The 17,752-nt window shown below is 35.7% G+C and overlaps 2 protein-coding genes and 2 non-coding genes across 5 annotated transcripts; 1 reads left to right on the top strand and 3 right to left on the bottom strand.

Annotated features, from left to right (window-relative positions):
• The first annotated feature begins 383 nt into the window (after positions 1-383).
• gtf2f2a (general transcription factor IIF, polypeptide 2a) lies at positions 384-9,312 on the top strand. 2 transcript variants are annotated; one of them, XM_048197000.1, is made up of 9 exons: positions 384-633; positions 792-865; positions 964-982; positions 1,085-1,229; positions 6,182-6,229; positions 6,553-6,634; positions 8,357-8,456; positions 8,548-8,691; positions 8,898-9,312. In XM_048197000.1, exons 1-9 carry the CDS (start codon positions 568-570, stop codon positions 9,015-9,017), a joined length of 798 nt encoding a protein of 265 aa, XP_048052957.1. In that variant the 5' UTR covers positions 384-567; the 3' UTR covers positions 9,018-9,312. The 2 variants fall into 2 exon arrangements, with proteins under 2 accessions (XP_048052957.1, XP_048052958.1); XM_048197001.1 differs by lacking the exon at positions 6,182-6,229 and having other exon boundaries at positions 387-633.
• A 3,219-nt stretch (positions 9,313-12,531) lies between these two features.
• tpt1 (tumor protein, translationally-controlled 1) lies at positions 12,532-16,615 on the bottom strand. Its single transcript, XM_048197003.1, has 6 exons — positions 16,462-16,615; positions 15,083-15,156; positions 14,602-14,789; positions 14,179-14,284; positions 13,430-13,546; positions 12,532-12,989 (listed from the first exon to the last, which is right to left on the bottom strand). Exons 1-6 carry the CDS (start codon positions 16,487-16,489, stop codon positions 12,987-12,989), a joined length of 516 nt encoding a protein of 171 aa, XP_048052960.1. The 5' UTR covers positions 16,490-16,615; the 3' UTR covers positions 12,532-12,986.
• Positions 13,186-13,317, bottom strand: LOC125273183. Its single transcript, XR_007186007.1, has one exon. It is a non-coding gene; the product is annotated as a small nucleolar RNA SNORA31 (small nucleolar RNA).
• On the bottom strand, positions 14,952-15,021 carry LOC125273202. Its single transcript, XR_007186017.1, has one exon. It is a non-coding gene; the product is annotated as a small nucleolar RNA SNORD58 (small nucleolar RNA).
• Positions 16,616-17,752: the final 1,137 nt, after the last annotated feature.

Consider the following 17,752-nt stretch of genomic DNA (forward strand, 5'->3'; position numbering starts at 1 on the left):
GACAGATTTTATATTTTACTTAAAGAAAATGACTACCTTATGACCATTCAAATTGTTTGTATTGCGTCATTATTTTTGTCTTATTATTCAACCCCAAATTATCACAACCTTAATGCAAAAAAAAGTCTTATTTTCGGGATATTTATAAGTATTAAGGCTATACAGGCTTATCTGAATTGTTTGTTGTCTCTTCTTATACTATAGTAAATGTATGGTAAGGTGTACATTTTCCTTTCAATAAATAGTTCTCAAAAATACCACTTCTAAATATAAGTTAGTTGCATTTTTTTTTTTTTTGACTAAATAAAACAACAACGATGTAGAAAATCTTTAAATCTATAACTGGTTAATCGAACAAAATGCCTGTCAAACATTTCTTTGTGGCACCCATAGATGGCAGCCTAACTGTAATCTGTGTAACCGCTTCTGTTTTTTGTCCTTTCTGGCCACCGTACAACCGGATTTTTGTTTTTGGTGATGTACTAGCTAAAGTGCGTATAGCGTGGAAGAGGTGCATTAAATCCACATGAAATAATTAGAATATACATTTTTAAACTATTAACAAGCATGTCAGACAAAGGAGAGGTGGATTTGACCGGGGCAAAACAGAACACGGGTGTATGGCTGGTCAAAGTAAGTGCTTTATTAAACAAGTCGATGATGAACTGCTACAGCTAATGATTCACGTTGTATTAACATGGCTTTAGCACAATAGCAATGTGATTTCTATGCCTTGCAGTGTAATTATTACATTGTTTTAAAGCCATTGTTGGTGTGTAAACTTCATAAAGGTCCCAAAGTATTTGTCACAGCAATGGACCAAAGCAACAGGGAGAGGTGAAGTTGGAAAGCTCCGAATTTGCAAGTATGTAGCAAAGCTTAATGTTACGGAGTACTACAAACACAACCTTTATATTAAACATTTATACATTCATATTCACACTATTGTTTTTGCTCGTACAGGAATCAAGGCAAAGCGGAGGTAACTAGCATGTCTTTACACATTCAGTTTTTTATATGTGGGTTTGTGTCTTTAGGTGGAGTCAGTGTTTTTTTTCTGATTGATTGATTGATTGATTGACAGGTGTCCTTCACACTCAATGAGGAGCTGACCACCATAGACGCCATTGGGGAGAAGCCCTCTATGGTACGAGCCCCTAGAGAGCATCCATTCACTCTTCAGACTGTCGGTGGACAGACTCTAGCTGTTTTTACTGAGAACTCTTCAGGTGAGAAACTGGATTTCACTAAATACAGCTTGCTGTGAATTACTGCGATGAATCTCGAATTAAACATTTTTACCCCTGGTTTCTTAGACAAACTTGGGTAAAGTTGGTTTTATATTCGCACATTCGGACATCCGTATTCAATAGCCTTGTCAATCACACTGCATTGGGCATTCAGTGGACATTCACAAGTAAATATGCCATTAAAACAATACTTGCCTATTTTGATCGACTGTGAAAAATGTTGTAAGTTGACAGTCGTTGGTTGTCAATATCATGTCGCTGCTTAAAATTCGCAAACATTAATTTATTGCACATTTATTGGAAAGTCTGAATTTATCAGAAGTCCGAATGTGCGAATATAAAACCAACTTTACCCAAGTCTTAGACAAGGGTTAAGATTAGTCTCTGACTAAAATGCATGTTTGAGCTGTTTTAACTGAAAGCAAATTGTTTTGTCAATGTTTTTTTTTTCTAAGGCACGTTTATAAAAGCTACTTAAATGTTCTCGTTGAACTAAGGCCTAATCCTGGCTTAAAGGGTTAGTTTACCAAAAAAAAAAAAAATAATGTAATTAATTACTTACCCTCATGTCGTTCCACACCCATAAGACCTTCGTTAATCTTCGGAACACAAATTAAGATATTGTTGATGAAATCCGATGGCTCAGTGAGGCCTCTATTGAGAGCAAAGCCACTTTCAAGGTCCATAAAGGTAATAAACATAATTGAAACAGTTCATGTGAATTGGATGGATCTATCTTAATATTATAAAGCGATAAGAATATTTTTTGTGCACCAAAAAAAACCAAAATGACAACTTTTCAACAATATCTATATGGGCCGATTTCAAAATACTGCTTCATTAAGCTTCTGAGATTTATGAATCTTTTGTTTCGAATCTAATGATTCGGATCTCCTATGAAATGGCTAAACTGCTGAAATCTTTGGCGCTCCGATTCACTGATTCGATTCGTAAAGCTCTGAAGCAGTATTTTGAAATCGGCCTATATAGATATTGTTGAAAAGTCTTTTTGTTTTTTTGCTGCAGAAAAAGTATTCTTGTCGCTTTATAATATTAATATTGAACCACTGAACTTTCATAAACTGATTCAAATATGTATTTAGTACCTTTATGGACCTTGAGAGAGGAAATGTCATTGCTGGCAATGGAGGCCTCACTGAGCCATCAGATTTCATCAACAATATCTTAATTTGTGTTCTGAAGATGAACGAAGGTCTTACGGCTAGAGAACGACATGATATGAGTAATTAATTACATTATTTTCATTTTTGGGTGAACTAACCCTTTAATCTAAGCCCTGTCTGTGAAACCAGGCCTTTGTGATCAAACTAAATTTAGAAAACCTGAAATGAATGCACTTAAAATGACCTGCAGTCAAAGTACTACATTTGTCTTTAATTTAAATGGGTAAGTAAAATGGGTAAGTCAGATTACCATTTTCATTAATATATAGTGACAACTTTCATTATTAAGTCATTAACAAAAATTATTACTAATTATTTGATCATTATTTTTTAGTATTATATTTACATCTATAGATTTTTATTTTTGATATATATATATATATATATATATATATATATATATTTTAATATAAAAGAGTTTTGATACTTTGGGGCACAACTTGATGTCCAAAATCAGAACCACTGCACCTAAAAAGTTCTGTAATACTTAAAATCATATACTTGCATGTACTGATCATTTTTTTAACATTTGTGTACAATTTAATGTTAAAAATTATATAATGGTTGTTAATTACTTATTAATGAAAGTATTTATTATAGTATCACTATTTTTTTTGTTAACTTTTGCTTTCAAATTGTTTATATGGTCATTTCGTGCAATCTCTGGGATGTCCTGTACAAACTTCAGTTGCTTCATACTCTCTCTTCCTCTAGTTCTATTCAATTACGTTCTCTACTCTTTGTCTGTTCTGTGAGATGAATCAGATATTAGGTTGTGATAGCTTTGATTTGGTCTCTTAAGCTTTTGCAGTTGCTGACCTCTGCCTCTCAATCGTGTGTGTGTGTGTGTGTGTGTGTGTGTGTGTGTGTGTGTGGTGTTTTTGATGGTAGAAGACATTATGGGCCTTCAAATATCACTGGTTTTGGAAGCCAAATCTACTCACTGCCTTTGTCTTTGATTAACGATGATTTGTTTTGTGTAGCTTGGGTGTTGTGTGTGCATGAGCAACTATGTATAGTTGCCATCCTCCTAATTCACCTCGGATTCAATCATGGATGATTTCTTTAGTTGTTATAATTTGCTTGAGTGCAAAATTGCCTAGTCACTTCTCTGCTGAGTGTTCTGGACAGTTGTTCAAAAATGTGTTTTTCGGGGATGATGTTTTTTATTTTATTTTATTTTATATATATAAATTTGTTTTAATTGTTAGCTCAACTGTAAATGTTCTAGGGGTGTGACGAGATCTCGCAATAATAAAACATGACAACATTTCTCGTCGAGGTGAAAAGCTATCTCGCATATGACAAATATATGCGCTGCGGGTTTCAGAGTGAAGCTCAATGCTTTAAAGGTGCTAAAGAGGATGTTTTGTTTTATACATTTTTGCAATATTACTTGAAACTGTCTTTACTAACTGATAAAAGACTATTTATTAGGTGCACTGAAAGTAATAATATTAATATACATCATCTGTGCATGAGGTAGGGCCTTAAAAACATCAGCCAATCGTTTACGCGATTGGCCCTCTGGCTTGTCAATCACTGCCGTGACGTTCCCTGTGAGAGACGTGCGTGGCTGCGCGCTCCAGTAATTTTCCACACTCCACAGGCGCCGCATGCAATGTTTTTGTCAGGAGACAGGAGTAACAACTGCAGATTATGAGTTACCTGCGGTGAGTCCGACATAATGAATCCACTAACACGACACAGCGAATGCCGGTGGTAAACACTCGTGTTTCAATACTCGTGTACGAGTTTTGGGAGGCGTTCCCTTGAAATGGGGAAGGAGGGGGGTTGTTCTTACGCATGCGCTCATTTCAAAAACTCACTAACAGTCTTTGGTTTCTCAGTCGACGAAAAGATCCTCTTTAGCACCTTTAATTATTTACATGCTTGCAGGTTACTTGTTTCTTCCTGCATCTCAGAGTGTCTCCATTCACAGTAAATGCTGTTCTACATGGTCTTTGCATGTGCTGTTTGTTTGGGTTTCTAATAGCGTGTATTTGGGAATGGATATAAAGTCTGACGCGCTTTGTTTCATGGCGAAGTGTTGTACAGTTATTAATTAATTACAAACTCCATCTCTGCATATGCTGTGAGTTTGGGTTTCTTTTAACATTCATCTTGGAATGCAACATGCGCCATTTCACCAGATTTGTAACGTAAATCTTTTATAAACCTACGCCGACAGAGGAGAATACATCAATATGTTTCTAAATATGCAAATTGTTGTTCATCGCTATTTCAAAGTAAAAGTTTAAATCCTTGTTTTGATGTTAACATGTTTTTGTTCAAGAAATTACAGTGGCTGTAGCATTGGTCAAATGTTAAAGATTAAAGGATTAGTTCACTTCGGAATTAAAATTTCCTGATAATTTACTCACCCCCATGTCATCCATGATGTTTATGTCGTCTTCAGTCAAAATGAAATTAAGGTTTTTGAAGAAAACATTCCAGGGTTTTTCTCCATATAGTGGACTTCAGCAGGGATCAACGGGTTGAAGGTCCAAATTGCAGTTTCAGTGCAGCTTCAAAGGGCTTTACACCAGGGGTTCCTAAACACATTCCTGGAGCCTCCCCAAAGCTGCATGTTTTCCATGTCTCTTTAATCAAACACACCTGATTCAGATCATCAGATCATTAGGCGAGACTCCAAGACCTGAAAGGGGTTTGTCAGGCAGAGGAGACGTGCAAAATGTGCACCATTGGGGAAGCTCCAGGAATGTGTTTGGGAACCCCTGCTTTACACGATCCCAGCCGAGAAATAAGGGTCTTATCTAGCGAAACGATCAGTTATTTTCGGAATTTTTTTTTTTTAAATTATATTAAAAATATTGTCTCGTTCTCATATCCTGTATTATCTCGTGAGCTAAGTGTATCGTCACACCCCTGAAATGTACTGTTTATGACAGTATTCTAACCTTTTGTGTGTGTATTGGGATCGGTGAGATTTTTTTATTCTTATGTTTTTAAAAGTCTCTTATGCTCATCACGGCTGTATTTGTTTGATCAAAGACACTGTAAATACAGTAATAATGTGAAATATGATTATAATTGAAAACAACTGTTTTCTATTTTAAATTGTAATTTATTCCTGTGACGGCAAAGCTGAATTTTCAGCAGCCATAGCTCCAGTCTTCAGTGTCACATGATCCTTCAAATAGCATTTTAATATGTCGATTTTGTGCTCAAGAAACATTTCTTATTATTATCAGTGTTAAAAAAATATATATATGCTGAGTAACATTTTTGGAGGGAAACCGTGATGTTTTTTTAAGGCTTCATAATGGAAAAAAAAAAAAACAGCATTTATTTAAATTACCCATTTTTGTAACAATGTAAAAGTCTTTACTCTCACTTTTGATAATTTAATGCATTTGTTGCTGAATAAATGTATTTAAAAAAAATCGTACTGATCCCAAACTTTTGAACAGTAATGTAAATGTATATATAATTTTTTTTTTTTTTATAAATAAATTTATTTATTATATATCTATACACCTCCATAGACAGGGTAGTGACCTTTGGTATGTGATTTTTGTTTGGATTAATTTGGATCAATTTCCACGTTGGTTTCTGATTGATCAGAGGTTCTGTGTGGCTTTTTGGTTGTATCTGCGTGGTTTGTGCCTATTTGTGCGCTTGCTTTCGCTCACTGCTGTGTAAGAATCTGGCGTGAGGCTTGGCCTGCCGTGATTACTTTGGCATGTCACCCCCCTCGTTCTCATGTTGCCATCCCTCTTGTAGGGCAGTCAGATGCCGAGGCCAGCGGTTCAGGTACAGGTACAGGCCCAGGTGAGTGCTCACCGTCGCCCCCTGCTTGAGTGGAGGTCCAGGAATGACCTAGTCAAGCCTTGTACTGTTTATAATGGTCTGATGGCCTTTAATTTGACAATCAGCCAACAAAACAGCAAATTTAAATAATCCTTTCTTTGGCCTAATTTAAACTATTGAATTGGTGTATTGAAATTTCACCGTTTGGAGCAGAGACTGTACAGCACGTACTGTTGCGTGTCTCACAGCTGGTGTAATGACTGAGCAGTAATAGGCTGTGTGTTGCAGCAGCGTTTGCTTCATTCCAACTGTCACTGAGTATTAATGTCTCTTCTCTCACAAAGATAAAATTGCACTGGAAGGACTGGTGGTGCAGAGAGCTGAATGCAGACCAGCCGCCAGTGAAAACTACATGAGGCTGAAGAAGTATGTTCATATATGCACACACTAGCTCTGTTACAAAACCTTTTGAACTGCTATTGAGGCCCGTTCACTCTAAAATGATACATTTAAGTAATGTGTATTAGTAATTAACAACATGGGGTTAGGGTTAGGAGTTGCACTTTATTTTACAGTATGTGCACATACGTGACCTCACAGTGTACTTATCTAAGAAAGTACTGGGTAATATAAGGTAACTACATGGGGTTAGGTTCAGGGTTAGTACCCAGTTATTGAAATTACTATAATAAGTACATAGTATGTACATGGGGAACAAGACTGTAAAATAAAAGTGCTACCGAGTTAGGAATAAGGTTTGGTTTAGGGTTAATTGCCTGTAATTATGCTTAATTTACTGTTATTACTACAGTAAGTACGTGTAAGAAGGACACTAAAATTAAGTGTAAACAAATGTTGTAAAAAACTTTTTAGAATGAATAATTTATGAGTATATGAACACACAGGCTATTTGCTATGCATGTCAGCATGTCGGTAAGATAACAGCAGGATTTTGTAATAAGCATTTGAATATTGGCAACACACATAAAATATTGTGTAAATAAAATTTTTAATTTCACTGAACTGTTTTAGCTCTGCTTTTCTGTAATCAATGAAAATAAATATGCAGCATAAACATTTTTCAAATTTTTCTGCCATATATATATATATATATATATATATATTTTTTTTTTTTTTTTTTTTTTTTTTTTCACCAAATGTTTTGCAGTGTATTCTTGGATTATCTTTTCCATAAAGGATACATTATGAATTTTACCAAATTGAGTTAAAATAAGCAGATACACTGGTGATGCCTTAAAATGCTGCCTCCATAGACAGCTTACTAGCAAGTGAGCACTAATTGTAAGCAAACCTTAAAGGATTAGTTCACTTCAGAATTAAAGTTTCCTGATAATTTACTCACCCCCATGTCATCCAAGATGTTCATGTCTTTCTTTCTTCAGTTGAATAGAAATTAAGGTTTTTGAGGAAAACATTATATATAATGTATTTATATACTATTTAACCACAAATGCTCGTCTTGCTCTGCTCTACAATGTGCTACGCATTACGTAATCACGCTGGAAAGGTCACGCGTGATGTAGACTGAAAAATTCCATCTCATTTGCTCCTCCAACTTCAAAATTGTCCAACATCGTTGTTTTACCTTTTTTTTTTTTTTTTTCTTACTTTCACCTACGTCACGCGTGGTGGATCACAGCTTGTGCAAGATGAGCATTTGTGGTTAATTTATAAATTATTTATTTTTATTTTTTTGAAAATTATTTCGCTAGATAAGACCCTTTATTCTTCATCTGAGATCATGTAGAGCTATTTGAAGCTGCACTGATATTGCAATTTGGACCTTCCATCCGTTGGTAACCAGGTGTCCACTATATGGAGAAAAATCCTGGAATGTTTTCCACAAAAACCTTAATTTCTTTTTCGACTGAAAAAAAGAAAGACATGAACATCATGGATGACATGGGGGGTGAGTAAATTATCAGAAAATTTTAATTCAGAAATGAACTAATCCTTTTAACTCTTAACCTAGTCACAATGAAACAGAAGTAGCAACAGATTTTTGTTTCCATATTGTGACGTATATCTAAGTGTAATGGATTATCGAAAAAAAAAATGCTGTTTGATTCTTAAAACTTGAATATGTTTGTAGCTAGAGCTCATAAAGGATGTTGTCTTTTGTTGCAGACTGCAGATCGAGGAGTTATCTAAACCGCTCAGGTTTTCTCAACAGCTCGACAAACCCATTACCACCAACTACAAGCCTGTGGCTAATCACGCCTATAATGTAGGTCAAGCTTTTGTGTCGTCAGACAGATGTCTTAAGTATTATACAATTGATTGTTGATGCACACTCTCTTTGTTCCTGTTTTTCTCAGCTGGACTATGAAAAGAGGAAGAAAGAAGAAGGGAAGAGGGCACGTGCAGATAAACAGCAGGTGCTGGACATGCTGTTCTCCGCCTTTGAAAAGCATCAGTATTATAACATTAAGGATCTGGTGGACATCACGAAACAGCCTGTGGTGAGTTACACGGACTGTTGTTTAATGGTGCTTAATAAATAAACAATACAATACACTGTCTTTACTGCCATTTTTGACCAATTTAATGCATCCTTGCTGAATAAAAGTAGCAATTTCTTTCAAAAAATGTCTTAATGACCCAAACTTTTGAATGTAGTGTACGCTATAAGGCTACTTATAAAAACTCCCTTTCTCATTCTCTACAGATTTATTTGAAGGAGATTCTACGGGACATTGGCATATACAATGTCAAAGGCACCCACAAGAACACCTGGGAGCTCAAACCGGAGTACAGACACTACCAGAATGAAGAGAAGAGCGACTGATTATTTTCACTCTCGGACTCTTTGTGGTTATGAAAGTCTGAAAAACAAACTTCCCCAGAAAGTTCAAAATGTTATTTCTGGATCATTTTAAGGGTGATTCATTAGTTTTTAAAGGTGTATCAGAAACCTATGTGGCAGTTTACAATGCTAAGCAGTTTTATTATGCTTGTTATATTGAGGAATCCCCATAAGAAACTAGTAATAGAATTTTATAGTTCAGCTCTTCTGTCATCAGACTGAGATGAAAAGAACTTCCAATCCTCATCACTTGTTGTGTGTATAAGACGTTGACGTTTTTTAAAAAACGTGTTGATAGAATAATGGTAAACGATTGTTTTATTCAGATTTAGTTTTCTGATTGAAACACTTTTATTTTATAGATTTCACTTTATTAATTTCTTGAAATAAAGGTTTTTGTACAAAAAACTGTCCATGTTGTATCTGATGATTCACAGAGCCAGACTGGGATAAATGCTCAAATAATCAAAATATTTAATAATTTCAATTTAATTGTGATTATTTCATAATATATTAGAATATTGTTAATGTCCTTTATCTTTATCACAGAGTGCAAATGAACCTTGCTGAGGGTTCTACATGATCCCTACAATGTATACCACTATACCAGAGAAATTCTGTCATGTAAATTTAAAATATAATTAGGCCAAATTGTGAGCATTTTAAAATTTGTAAGCAAAATTCTTTGGCATAGTGTTCAAGAAAGGGATAAAAAGGCATCAAGAAACACAAAGCTGCTTGTTACCAAAAACCGGGTCATTTTGGGCTTTCTTTGCAGCTACAAGACCCAAGGATCTTTTAGTACAGTCATTAATGAACTCCTTTTATACCAGTACTCTAAACACAAATGTAAGGTTTGGGACAATGATATTGAGCACACGTTTACGTAAAAAAATTTCCTAGGTGGGGTTACAAATCTAGGGTAGTGCTATTATCTGCTAACACTTTATTGCTCCTCGAACCAACATTCTACTAACTATAAATAACTTTGCAACCATGTGATCTTATTCTACTAACCCTACAGTCTGCTAATACTCTAATGAGAGTTAGCTGACATGTAGTTGCAAAGTTTATAGTTAATAGAATGTGTAAAGTTAAAGATCGGCCTGAACAATTGCTGGGTGGAGAGGGGGTGAAGAATACAGTTTTGTGATGCATTTCGCATTATCTATACTAATGCTAAAGACTCTTTCATATGCTGATCAAGGACTTTAAGAACAATTTACCTCATTGCTTTCGCATGTAGATGCAAGACACACCCAAAACAGGCATTTGTGTTTCCAATATACATCTTGGCAAGCTACAGATGTGGACAAAATGGTTGGTACACTCGGTAAATATGATCAAAGATGACTAAAAATACATCTGTATTGTTTATCTTTTTGATCTTTAATTGATAAAATTAGCAAAAATCTAACCTTTCATTGAAGGAAAAGAATTGAAAGCGGGGGGCTATGTGATTATTTCATAATCACAATTTGAAATGTTTTTCTCCAAAACACGTTGGCCACAGTTATTGGCACCCTTTTATTCAGTGCTTTTTGCAACCTCCTTTTGCCATGATAACAGCTCTATAATGCCTGATGAGTTTAATGAACGCCTGACAAGAGATCAGAGATCATTCCTTCATACAGAATCTCTCCAGATCCTTCAGATTCCAGCTCCATGTTGGTGCTTCTTCTCTTCAGTTCACTCATTTTCTTTAGGGTTCAGGTCAGGGCACTGGGACGGCCATTTCAGAAGCTTGGTTTTATGCTCAGTGACACATTTTTGTGTTGGTTTTGATGTTTGTTTTGGATCATTGTCCTGATGGAAGATCTAACCACGGCCCATTATTGGATTTCTAGCAGAAACGGTCAGGTTTTGATTTTTTATCTGTTGGTATTTGATAGAAACCATGATACCATGTATCTGAACAAGATGTCCAGGACCTCCAGCAGAAAAATGGGCCCACAACATTAAAGATCCAGCAGTATATTTAACCATGGGGTACTTTTTATCCATGTGTGCACCAAACCCATCTGGTGGGTTTGCTGCCAAAAAGGTTTTTTTAGTTTCATCTGACCATAGAAGCCGGACCCGTTTGAAGTTCCAGTCTTGTCTGACAACTGAATATGCTGGAGATTGTTTCTGGATGAGAGCAGAGGATTTTTCTTGAAACCCTCCTGAACAACTTGTGGGGATGTAGGTGCTGTTTGATCATTTTTTTAGGCTTTCTGAGACTCAAGACTCAACTAATCTCTGCAATTCTCCAGTTGAGTTCCTTTGAGTGTTTTTGGCCACTCACTCACTTGGACTTCATGTTTATACTGCTGTGGAACAGGAAGTCATGGCTGGACAATTTCATGTTCATGATCATTCTGGTGTGCTAAAATAAAAATGTAAATATGAATGGGAATATACTTGAGATATTTTACTCATAAAAATTCTAGGGTTGCCAATAATTGTGGCTAATGTGTTTTGGAGAAAAACATTTCATAATGTGATTTTCCCCTCACTTTCAATTCTTTTCCTTCAATGAAAGGTTAGATTTTTGCTAATTTTAATAAATTAAAGATCAAAAGGATAAACAATGCAGATTTTTATTTTTATCTTTGATCATTTATCAAGGGTACCAACAATTTTGTCCATGTATGTATTTACTCTAACAAATGCACTTTAATCACCATCTGCAATTTAGCACAACTTTTGTTTTAATTCATTACTGTGGTATATTTGTACATGTACAACTATATGAACATTTAAACATTTGCTGTAAAGTTTGGATTTACTTTCTCGCAGGCAATTTTTTTCTTCCTTCAAACAGTAAGAGTGAATTCAGGTAAAACAGGACACTTTTTCCATTGAGAGAACGGGGGAAAAAAAAAAATGTCCCAAATTTCTTGAATTAAGCTTATATTTTTTGTATTAAGTCTACAACCTCTGACTAATATACAGCTTCCAGGTTTTTTTTTTTTTTTTTTTGCCAATTGCTGGTTCAAAATGTAGTCAATATTTGAAGCGAATCCAAAAAAAAAAGTTGCCCTAAGAACTAAGTTGTCCTGTGAGTTAGGTTTTGGGACAACTTTGAATTTCTGATGCACTTCAAATGATTACTGTAGATGCAGCCATTCATTGTGTAGGCAAAAATGCCTAACCCATGCCACTGAATCAATTCCCACACCCCACCTTTTTGTTTAAACTCTTGTTTTGCATTGTAAGAACACTTTTTTTTAAACTCTTCATTTTTAAATTAAACTTTGTTTATAGTTGGACTAATAGAAAATTCATTTTGGCCAACTAGCCTCAATCAAAATTGATTATTGGTCCTTCGTATAGTAAAAATTTTGGCCACCTCTGTAGAGCTTCCAACTTATCTTGAAAGGAGGTTTATCTCCTTGATCATTTTGTCAATGACAGTCTGAACAACAGCTAATTGGATAAAGAACTAGGTTTTAAGAGAAAAGTGATAACACTTGCAGACAAGTTAGGCAGAGTAAACAAGCAAAAGCTTTAATTAGCCAGCAGCTTGATTTTATTCTTCAATAATGGTGCCAAGAAATCCTATACAATCCTGTGACTCAATGGGAACAGGGGGAAAATTACAACTGTACATCTGCTGAAACAAGAAGCTGACATGCACAGCAAATGAGAAGCCAGCAAGTCAACTTCACCTCCATGATGACAAGGAAATAAAAGAACCCCAAAATTAGTCCGTTTTTTTACCACAATCTTTTTCACACTGTGGTTTGGCTTGCTAAAAGTCCTGTTTTTATTTCATGAATGGATTGTTCACGTCTTCTTGCTATGGATGGACGTAAGCCAGTCAAGAAACGAAAACAGCGGCCTCAAATTTAAAAGATCCTCTGGTCCTGATGGAAAGAATGAGGGGAATGACTGGTTTAATCCATGGGCCCAATCCACCAAGCAGAGGCCAGAGTTGGAGGGGTAACTTGTAGACATTTGGGAAATTTACTACGGTGAGAAAGAGAAACACAAGAATCAGTTAAGTTAATCAGATGGTAAGTTAATACCATCAAAACCCATCAAACACTTCAGAACCAGCAAAAAAAAAAAAAAAAAAAAAAAAAAAAAAAAAAAAAAGCTTCAAGCAAACCATTATCATGTAATTTTTTTTATTATTAATCAGATCTTAATGCTAATGAAATTGTCCTGTTCTCCTCCATTCAATCCTCTCCAGCCACCATTCAGATGGCTAGACATCATAAGGAAAATTACTGTTGCATCCTTGTGCAAACCCAGAGGCCACAGATTACGGCAACAGGCCTATCAGTGGATGCTACGCAATAAATTGAGAATGATATTATAATTTTTTTTTTTTTTTTTTTTTTTTAAATATACAACTCCACGGAAACATAACATTAAAAAAAAAAAAAAAATCTTAAGAAACTTACACATTTCTCAATCTCCAGACCATCTTTGAAGAAGAGCATGTATGGTGTGACGCCATCCTCACGGAAGTCAAGGAGACCAATCATGCCATCCGGATTCATTGATTCTCCAGTGAAAAACTACAAGATTGAGAGAAAATCAGTTAGCAGACCACAAAGGCTGTTTTGTAACCCAAGGCAATAGCCTTTAATTTACTGCAGACTCAACTTTAAGACAATGTTTGAAGTTTCAATACACTCAAGACAGAACAACCTACTTGGCATTTAATTTGAGCCCTAAACTTACACTACCATTCAAAAATTGTGTCATTAAGACTTTAAGTTTTGAATACCTTATGATTACTTCAGAAAATACACATTAAAAGCTGTTCTTATGTACTTTCTATTCTTCAAAAGATCCTGAAAAAAAGCATCAGTTTCTACAAAAATATTAAGCAGCACAACTGTTTTCAAAATTAATACAATGTTTCTTGAGCACCAAATCAGTATATTAGAACAATTTCTGAAGGATCATGTGGCACTTAAGACTGCAGTAATGATGCTGAAAATTCAGCTTTACAATCTCAGAAATAAATTACATTCTAAAATATTTTAAAATAGAAAAGAAATTTTAATTTAATATCCCACAAAACTGCTATATTTGATGCAAGACTTTTCAAAAACATTAAAAGAATTTCACCAACCCCAAGCTTTTCAAAGGTAGTGTATATAAGTTCAGCATAATGACAAAATAAATAGTTACTGCAGCCTACCTGATAATTTTTGATGTTGCCTAGAATTTTCTTGACCTCAGCCGGTGCGTTAGCCATGAAAGGGTCTACCCGGTCAGGTGCAATTTCCTGTAGCTTGGTTTTCACTCTGTCATAATGAGGGGGGAAGCAAAAATTACTAAAACATTTATAATAATAATAATAAAAAAAAAAAAAAACACCAAGCACAGTGGTTTCAAATAATTCTGTAGTCCCCAATTCAATCTTACAAGCCACTAACTGGGCAGGCAGAAAGCGCAGGGACCTTTAATTTTGCATCTAAACATTCTGAAACCCAGGTGGCCACAATGCAAGACTCTGAGCTGTCAATGATGCAAAAACTCAACCATACAGGAAAACGAATGATATTTACAGTACACCGAGCCTGTTGCAAGGTACAACATGCCTCATGACCATTAAACTTACGCCTTCATGTAGTCCTTAATGTGGGCCGTGTAAGATTTCTTGTCAAAGGAGGTCTCCTGAAGCTTGTGGTTGAGAACAATATCCACACCGCTGACAGTGGAACTCTCACAGCCCTCATCCTGAACTTCTGCTGACGCATTGCCACCAATCAGTGCATCGTCTATGTCTCCCTCTGACCTGCTGATCATCTGCAAAAACACGAGTCGATGACTGTAGCTGATATCACATCACAAACATATTGATTAGCAATTGTACAACCAATGTTTATATATGCAGAACTGATTAGAAATGTGTTAACTGACACAAAAAAAAAAAAAAAAAAATCTTTTTTGCTATAGCCCATCAAACATTGTACTCAGTATATATAGTGGTTTCATAGGTCATAACCTTCAAAGGTGTCCTAAGTTGTCATCATTGTACATCCATAAGAGGGCTGCGACTCAATTTAAAAAAGCAGTTTGGTTAAAAAGAACCTGCATACCTTTCCCTCCACTTCAATCATCATTCCATTCTCAGACTCTTTGATTTTGTAGATGTCGGAGAACATCTCATCCCCTGTGAAAGAAAACAATGTATAGTTAGTTTTTCAGTCCAATGTATTCAGTTACTTCTGATTATTTTATATCTCTTTTCCACTGTTATTAAGTGGAAGACAACAGATGGCCTACTGCACTCCTGTGGTCCGGTTTTAATTAACGCCCATGAATATTCAGTGGAATGCACTAACAATCTCACTTTCTGCCCAAAATCCTGCTTGGTTTTTCACTCTAATGCTTTAAAGCGTAGTGTTCTACCCATTTTCACATCCAATCCCAAACAGCAGTGTTTCCCCAAACAGAGAAATACAATATTTGTTTTCGGTCATGATGACTCAGAGCACTTTGAGGTCATCAATCATCATCAATGTTTCACATCATGACGAAACATTTTTCATTGACGCAACATGTACGTTATGCAACAGACTAATTACAACAGTAGTGTTTAACACATCCGTAACATTGCTGCGGAAAGACTTGTTTGAATATTAGGGGGTAATTCATAATCTGCTGAAAAGTAATTACTGTAATTCTCCTAATGTTGTTCGATGGTTGAGGGATGAAAAGAACCTCATTGTAACCAGTTCGTTTATTACATTCTACCTTTAAACAAGTTTATTTTCAGCTTCTGACTGGAGTTAAACGGATGTTACTCACCCATAATTGCGCAAAGTGTCACGGGGCTTAAAGAAAAGGTCAATAATTCTCAAATATGAAGGAAATATCCCTTTAAAGGCCCTCAGAAGTGAGTGAGTGATGACTAAAGTGAACTGGCCTGGACTAGTAACACGCCCTGTTTGGCGCTCACTTCATCGTCTCATAATGGGTTGTGAAAACGAAAAAATAAGCTACTTGGATCTTCAAAATTATCAGTTTCCGTCGTTAAAGTCAAATTCACTAGAGGTATATTATTTCCCAAAACAAACTGATTTAGAAGAGCATGAGTGTTAAAACTAACAGTCCAACTTCTACCGAGGAAAAACTGGCCGACCGGCGTTTTAACTCAGCTGCTAACACTCCCATTTACCGTCAACTTTGTTCAAATATAACCAAAACACTTTTAAAACATTAAATAGTTTGAGTAGAATAATTCTCAAAGGCAAGATACACAAAAGAGAAACATTTAAACCCACAATAATAGAAACGAGCGTCTGTATAGTTAACAGCTTGGTTAGCCACTAAGCTAACTGCATTCAAGAAAGTTAGGCCGCGGTGAGCCGGGAAAAACCGGCTCTTTAAAACAATTCAGCAACACTGGACGCCAAAAATATCGGTAAAAATGTAACATTTCGGTTACCAACGTTGAGTTAGACACTATTCTTACCGGTGATGATGTCCTTGTAGATGATCATTTTGTCGGATTGTGTTTGGGGTGTCAGGAGGCAAACAGCGCTGGCTGTGACCTGATCGCGGACTCAGCTGAAAAGGCCGGCGCGTGGATTGAGCATCTTATATATGCGCTGAAAAACACGGGCGCCCTCTACTGGTCCAACATGAAACCAGTCCACAGGTATTGCGAGTTTCCTAAACTCCTTTTTCATTGGTTCCCAATGATCGGGATAACTGTTTAGATCTTGGATAATTACAATTCCAGGGAAATATACAAAATGTTATAGTAGCCAAGACATATGTGACCCCCATAGAGCATCTGGATCATTCCTGTTATGCTGTAGCTAGATTACTTTATCATCATTGTTCTTCTCCGCTCCTGCCTTTTATGTCTCAGTATTAGATCAAATATTATACTTTCTGTTTGTAAAGATCATATTAGTTATTTTATTTTTTCATAATTATAAATGCTATGTCATTTCACTAGGTTTGAGTGGAAGTTTTTGCTGTGGAGTTTTTGAAAGTTTTTTGCTATGGAGGCTATGCACTAAATTCTAACATGAAAAACTGGCAATTTATTAAGGAATATCCCAGACAATTCTTATATATTTTTCTTTCTCTGTTCAAAATATTTCATGTTTTATGGGAATGTTGTTAATTAATTTTGTACAAAAGAAATATTTCCAGAAAAGTTGGGACATTTTGTAAAATGCAATAAAATCAAGAATCTGTGGTTTGTTTAGCCTTTAATTAACTTACAAAAGAGTGTCATCTCGAACATCACACCAAAAATGCTTTTGGCCCCTCAATTTCCCTACAATCAAAAAGCGTAATTAAAAGGAAAGCTGATGTGACAGTGGTAAACATGCCTCTGTCCCAACTTTTTTGGAGTGTGTTGCAGCCATCAAAATCAAAATTAGTTTATATTTCCAAAATATACTTAAAGGGACAGTTCACCCAAAAATGAAATTCTGTCCTCATTTACTCAGCCTCAAGTTATTCCAAACCTGTATGAATTTCTTTCTTCTGTTGAACACAAAAGAAGATATTTTGAAGAACCAAACAGCTGATGGGCCTCATTGACCTGATTGCAGCACACTCCAAAAAAGTTGGAGCATGTTTACCACTGTTACATCAGCTTTCCTTTTAATTATGCTTTTTGATTGCTGGGGAATTGATGGGCCAAAAGCATTTTTGGTGTGATGTTCAAGATTCAGACACACTCTCCCAGCAGTTTAAATCTAGATTAAAGACACATCTCTTTAGCCAAGCATTCACATAATACA

Source organism: Megalobrama amblycephala, linkage group LG7 (genome assembly GCF_018812025.1).
Source record: "Megalobrama amblycephala isolate DHTTF-2021 linkage group LG7, ASM1881202v1, whole genome shotgun sequence".
In the NCBI taxonomy this organism is placed as follows: Eukaryota; Metazoa; Chordata; class Actinopteri; order Cypriniformes; family Xenocyprididae; genus Megalobrama; species Megalobrama amblycephala.

What these genes read in the sequence shown, in the direction of transcription:
- tpt1 (XM_048197003.1), bottom strand. Translation starts at nt 16,489, where the DNA reads ATGATCATCTACAAGGACATCATCACCG. An exon ending in CTACAAGGACATCATCACCG is followed by an intron (nt 15,157 to 16,461) that starts GTAAGAATAGTG and finishes TTTCTTTCACAG; the next exon opens with GGGATGAGATGTTCTCCGAC. An exon ending in ATTAAGGACTACATGAAGGC is followed by an intron (nt 14,285 to 14,601) that starts GTAAGTTTAATG and finishes TCATTATGACAG; the next exon opens with AGTGAAAACCAAGCTACAGG.
- gtf2f2a (XM_048197000.1), top strand. Translation starts at nt 568, where the DNA reads ATGTCAGACAAAGGAGAGGTGGATTTGACCGGGGCAAAACAGAACACG. An exon ending in CGGGTGTATGGCTGGTCAAA is followed by an intron (nt 634 to 791) that starts GTAAGTGCTTTA and finishes AACTTCATAAAG; the next exon opens with GTCCCAAAGTATTTGTCACA. An exon ending in TGGCTAATCACGCCTATAAT is followed by an intron (nt 8,457 to 8,547) that starts GTAGGTCAAGCT and finishes TGTTTTTCTCAG; the next exon opens with CTGGACTATGAAAAGAGGAA.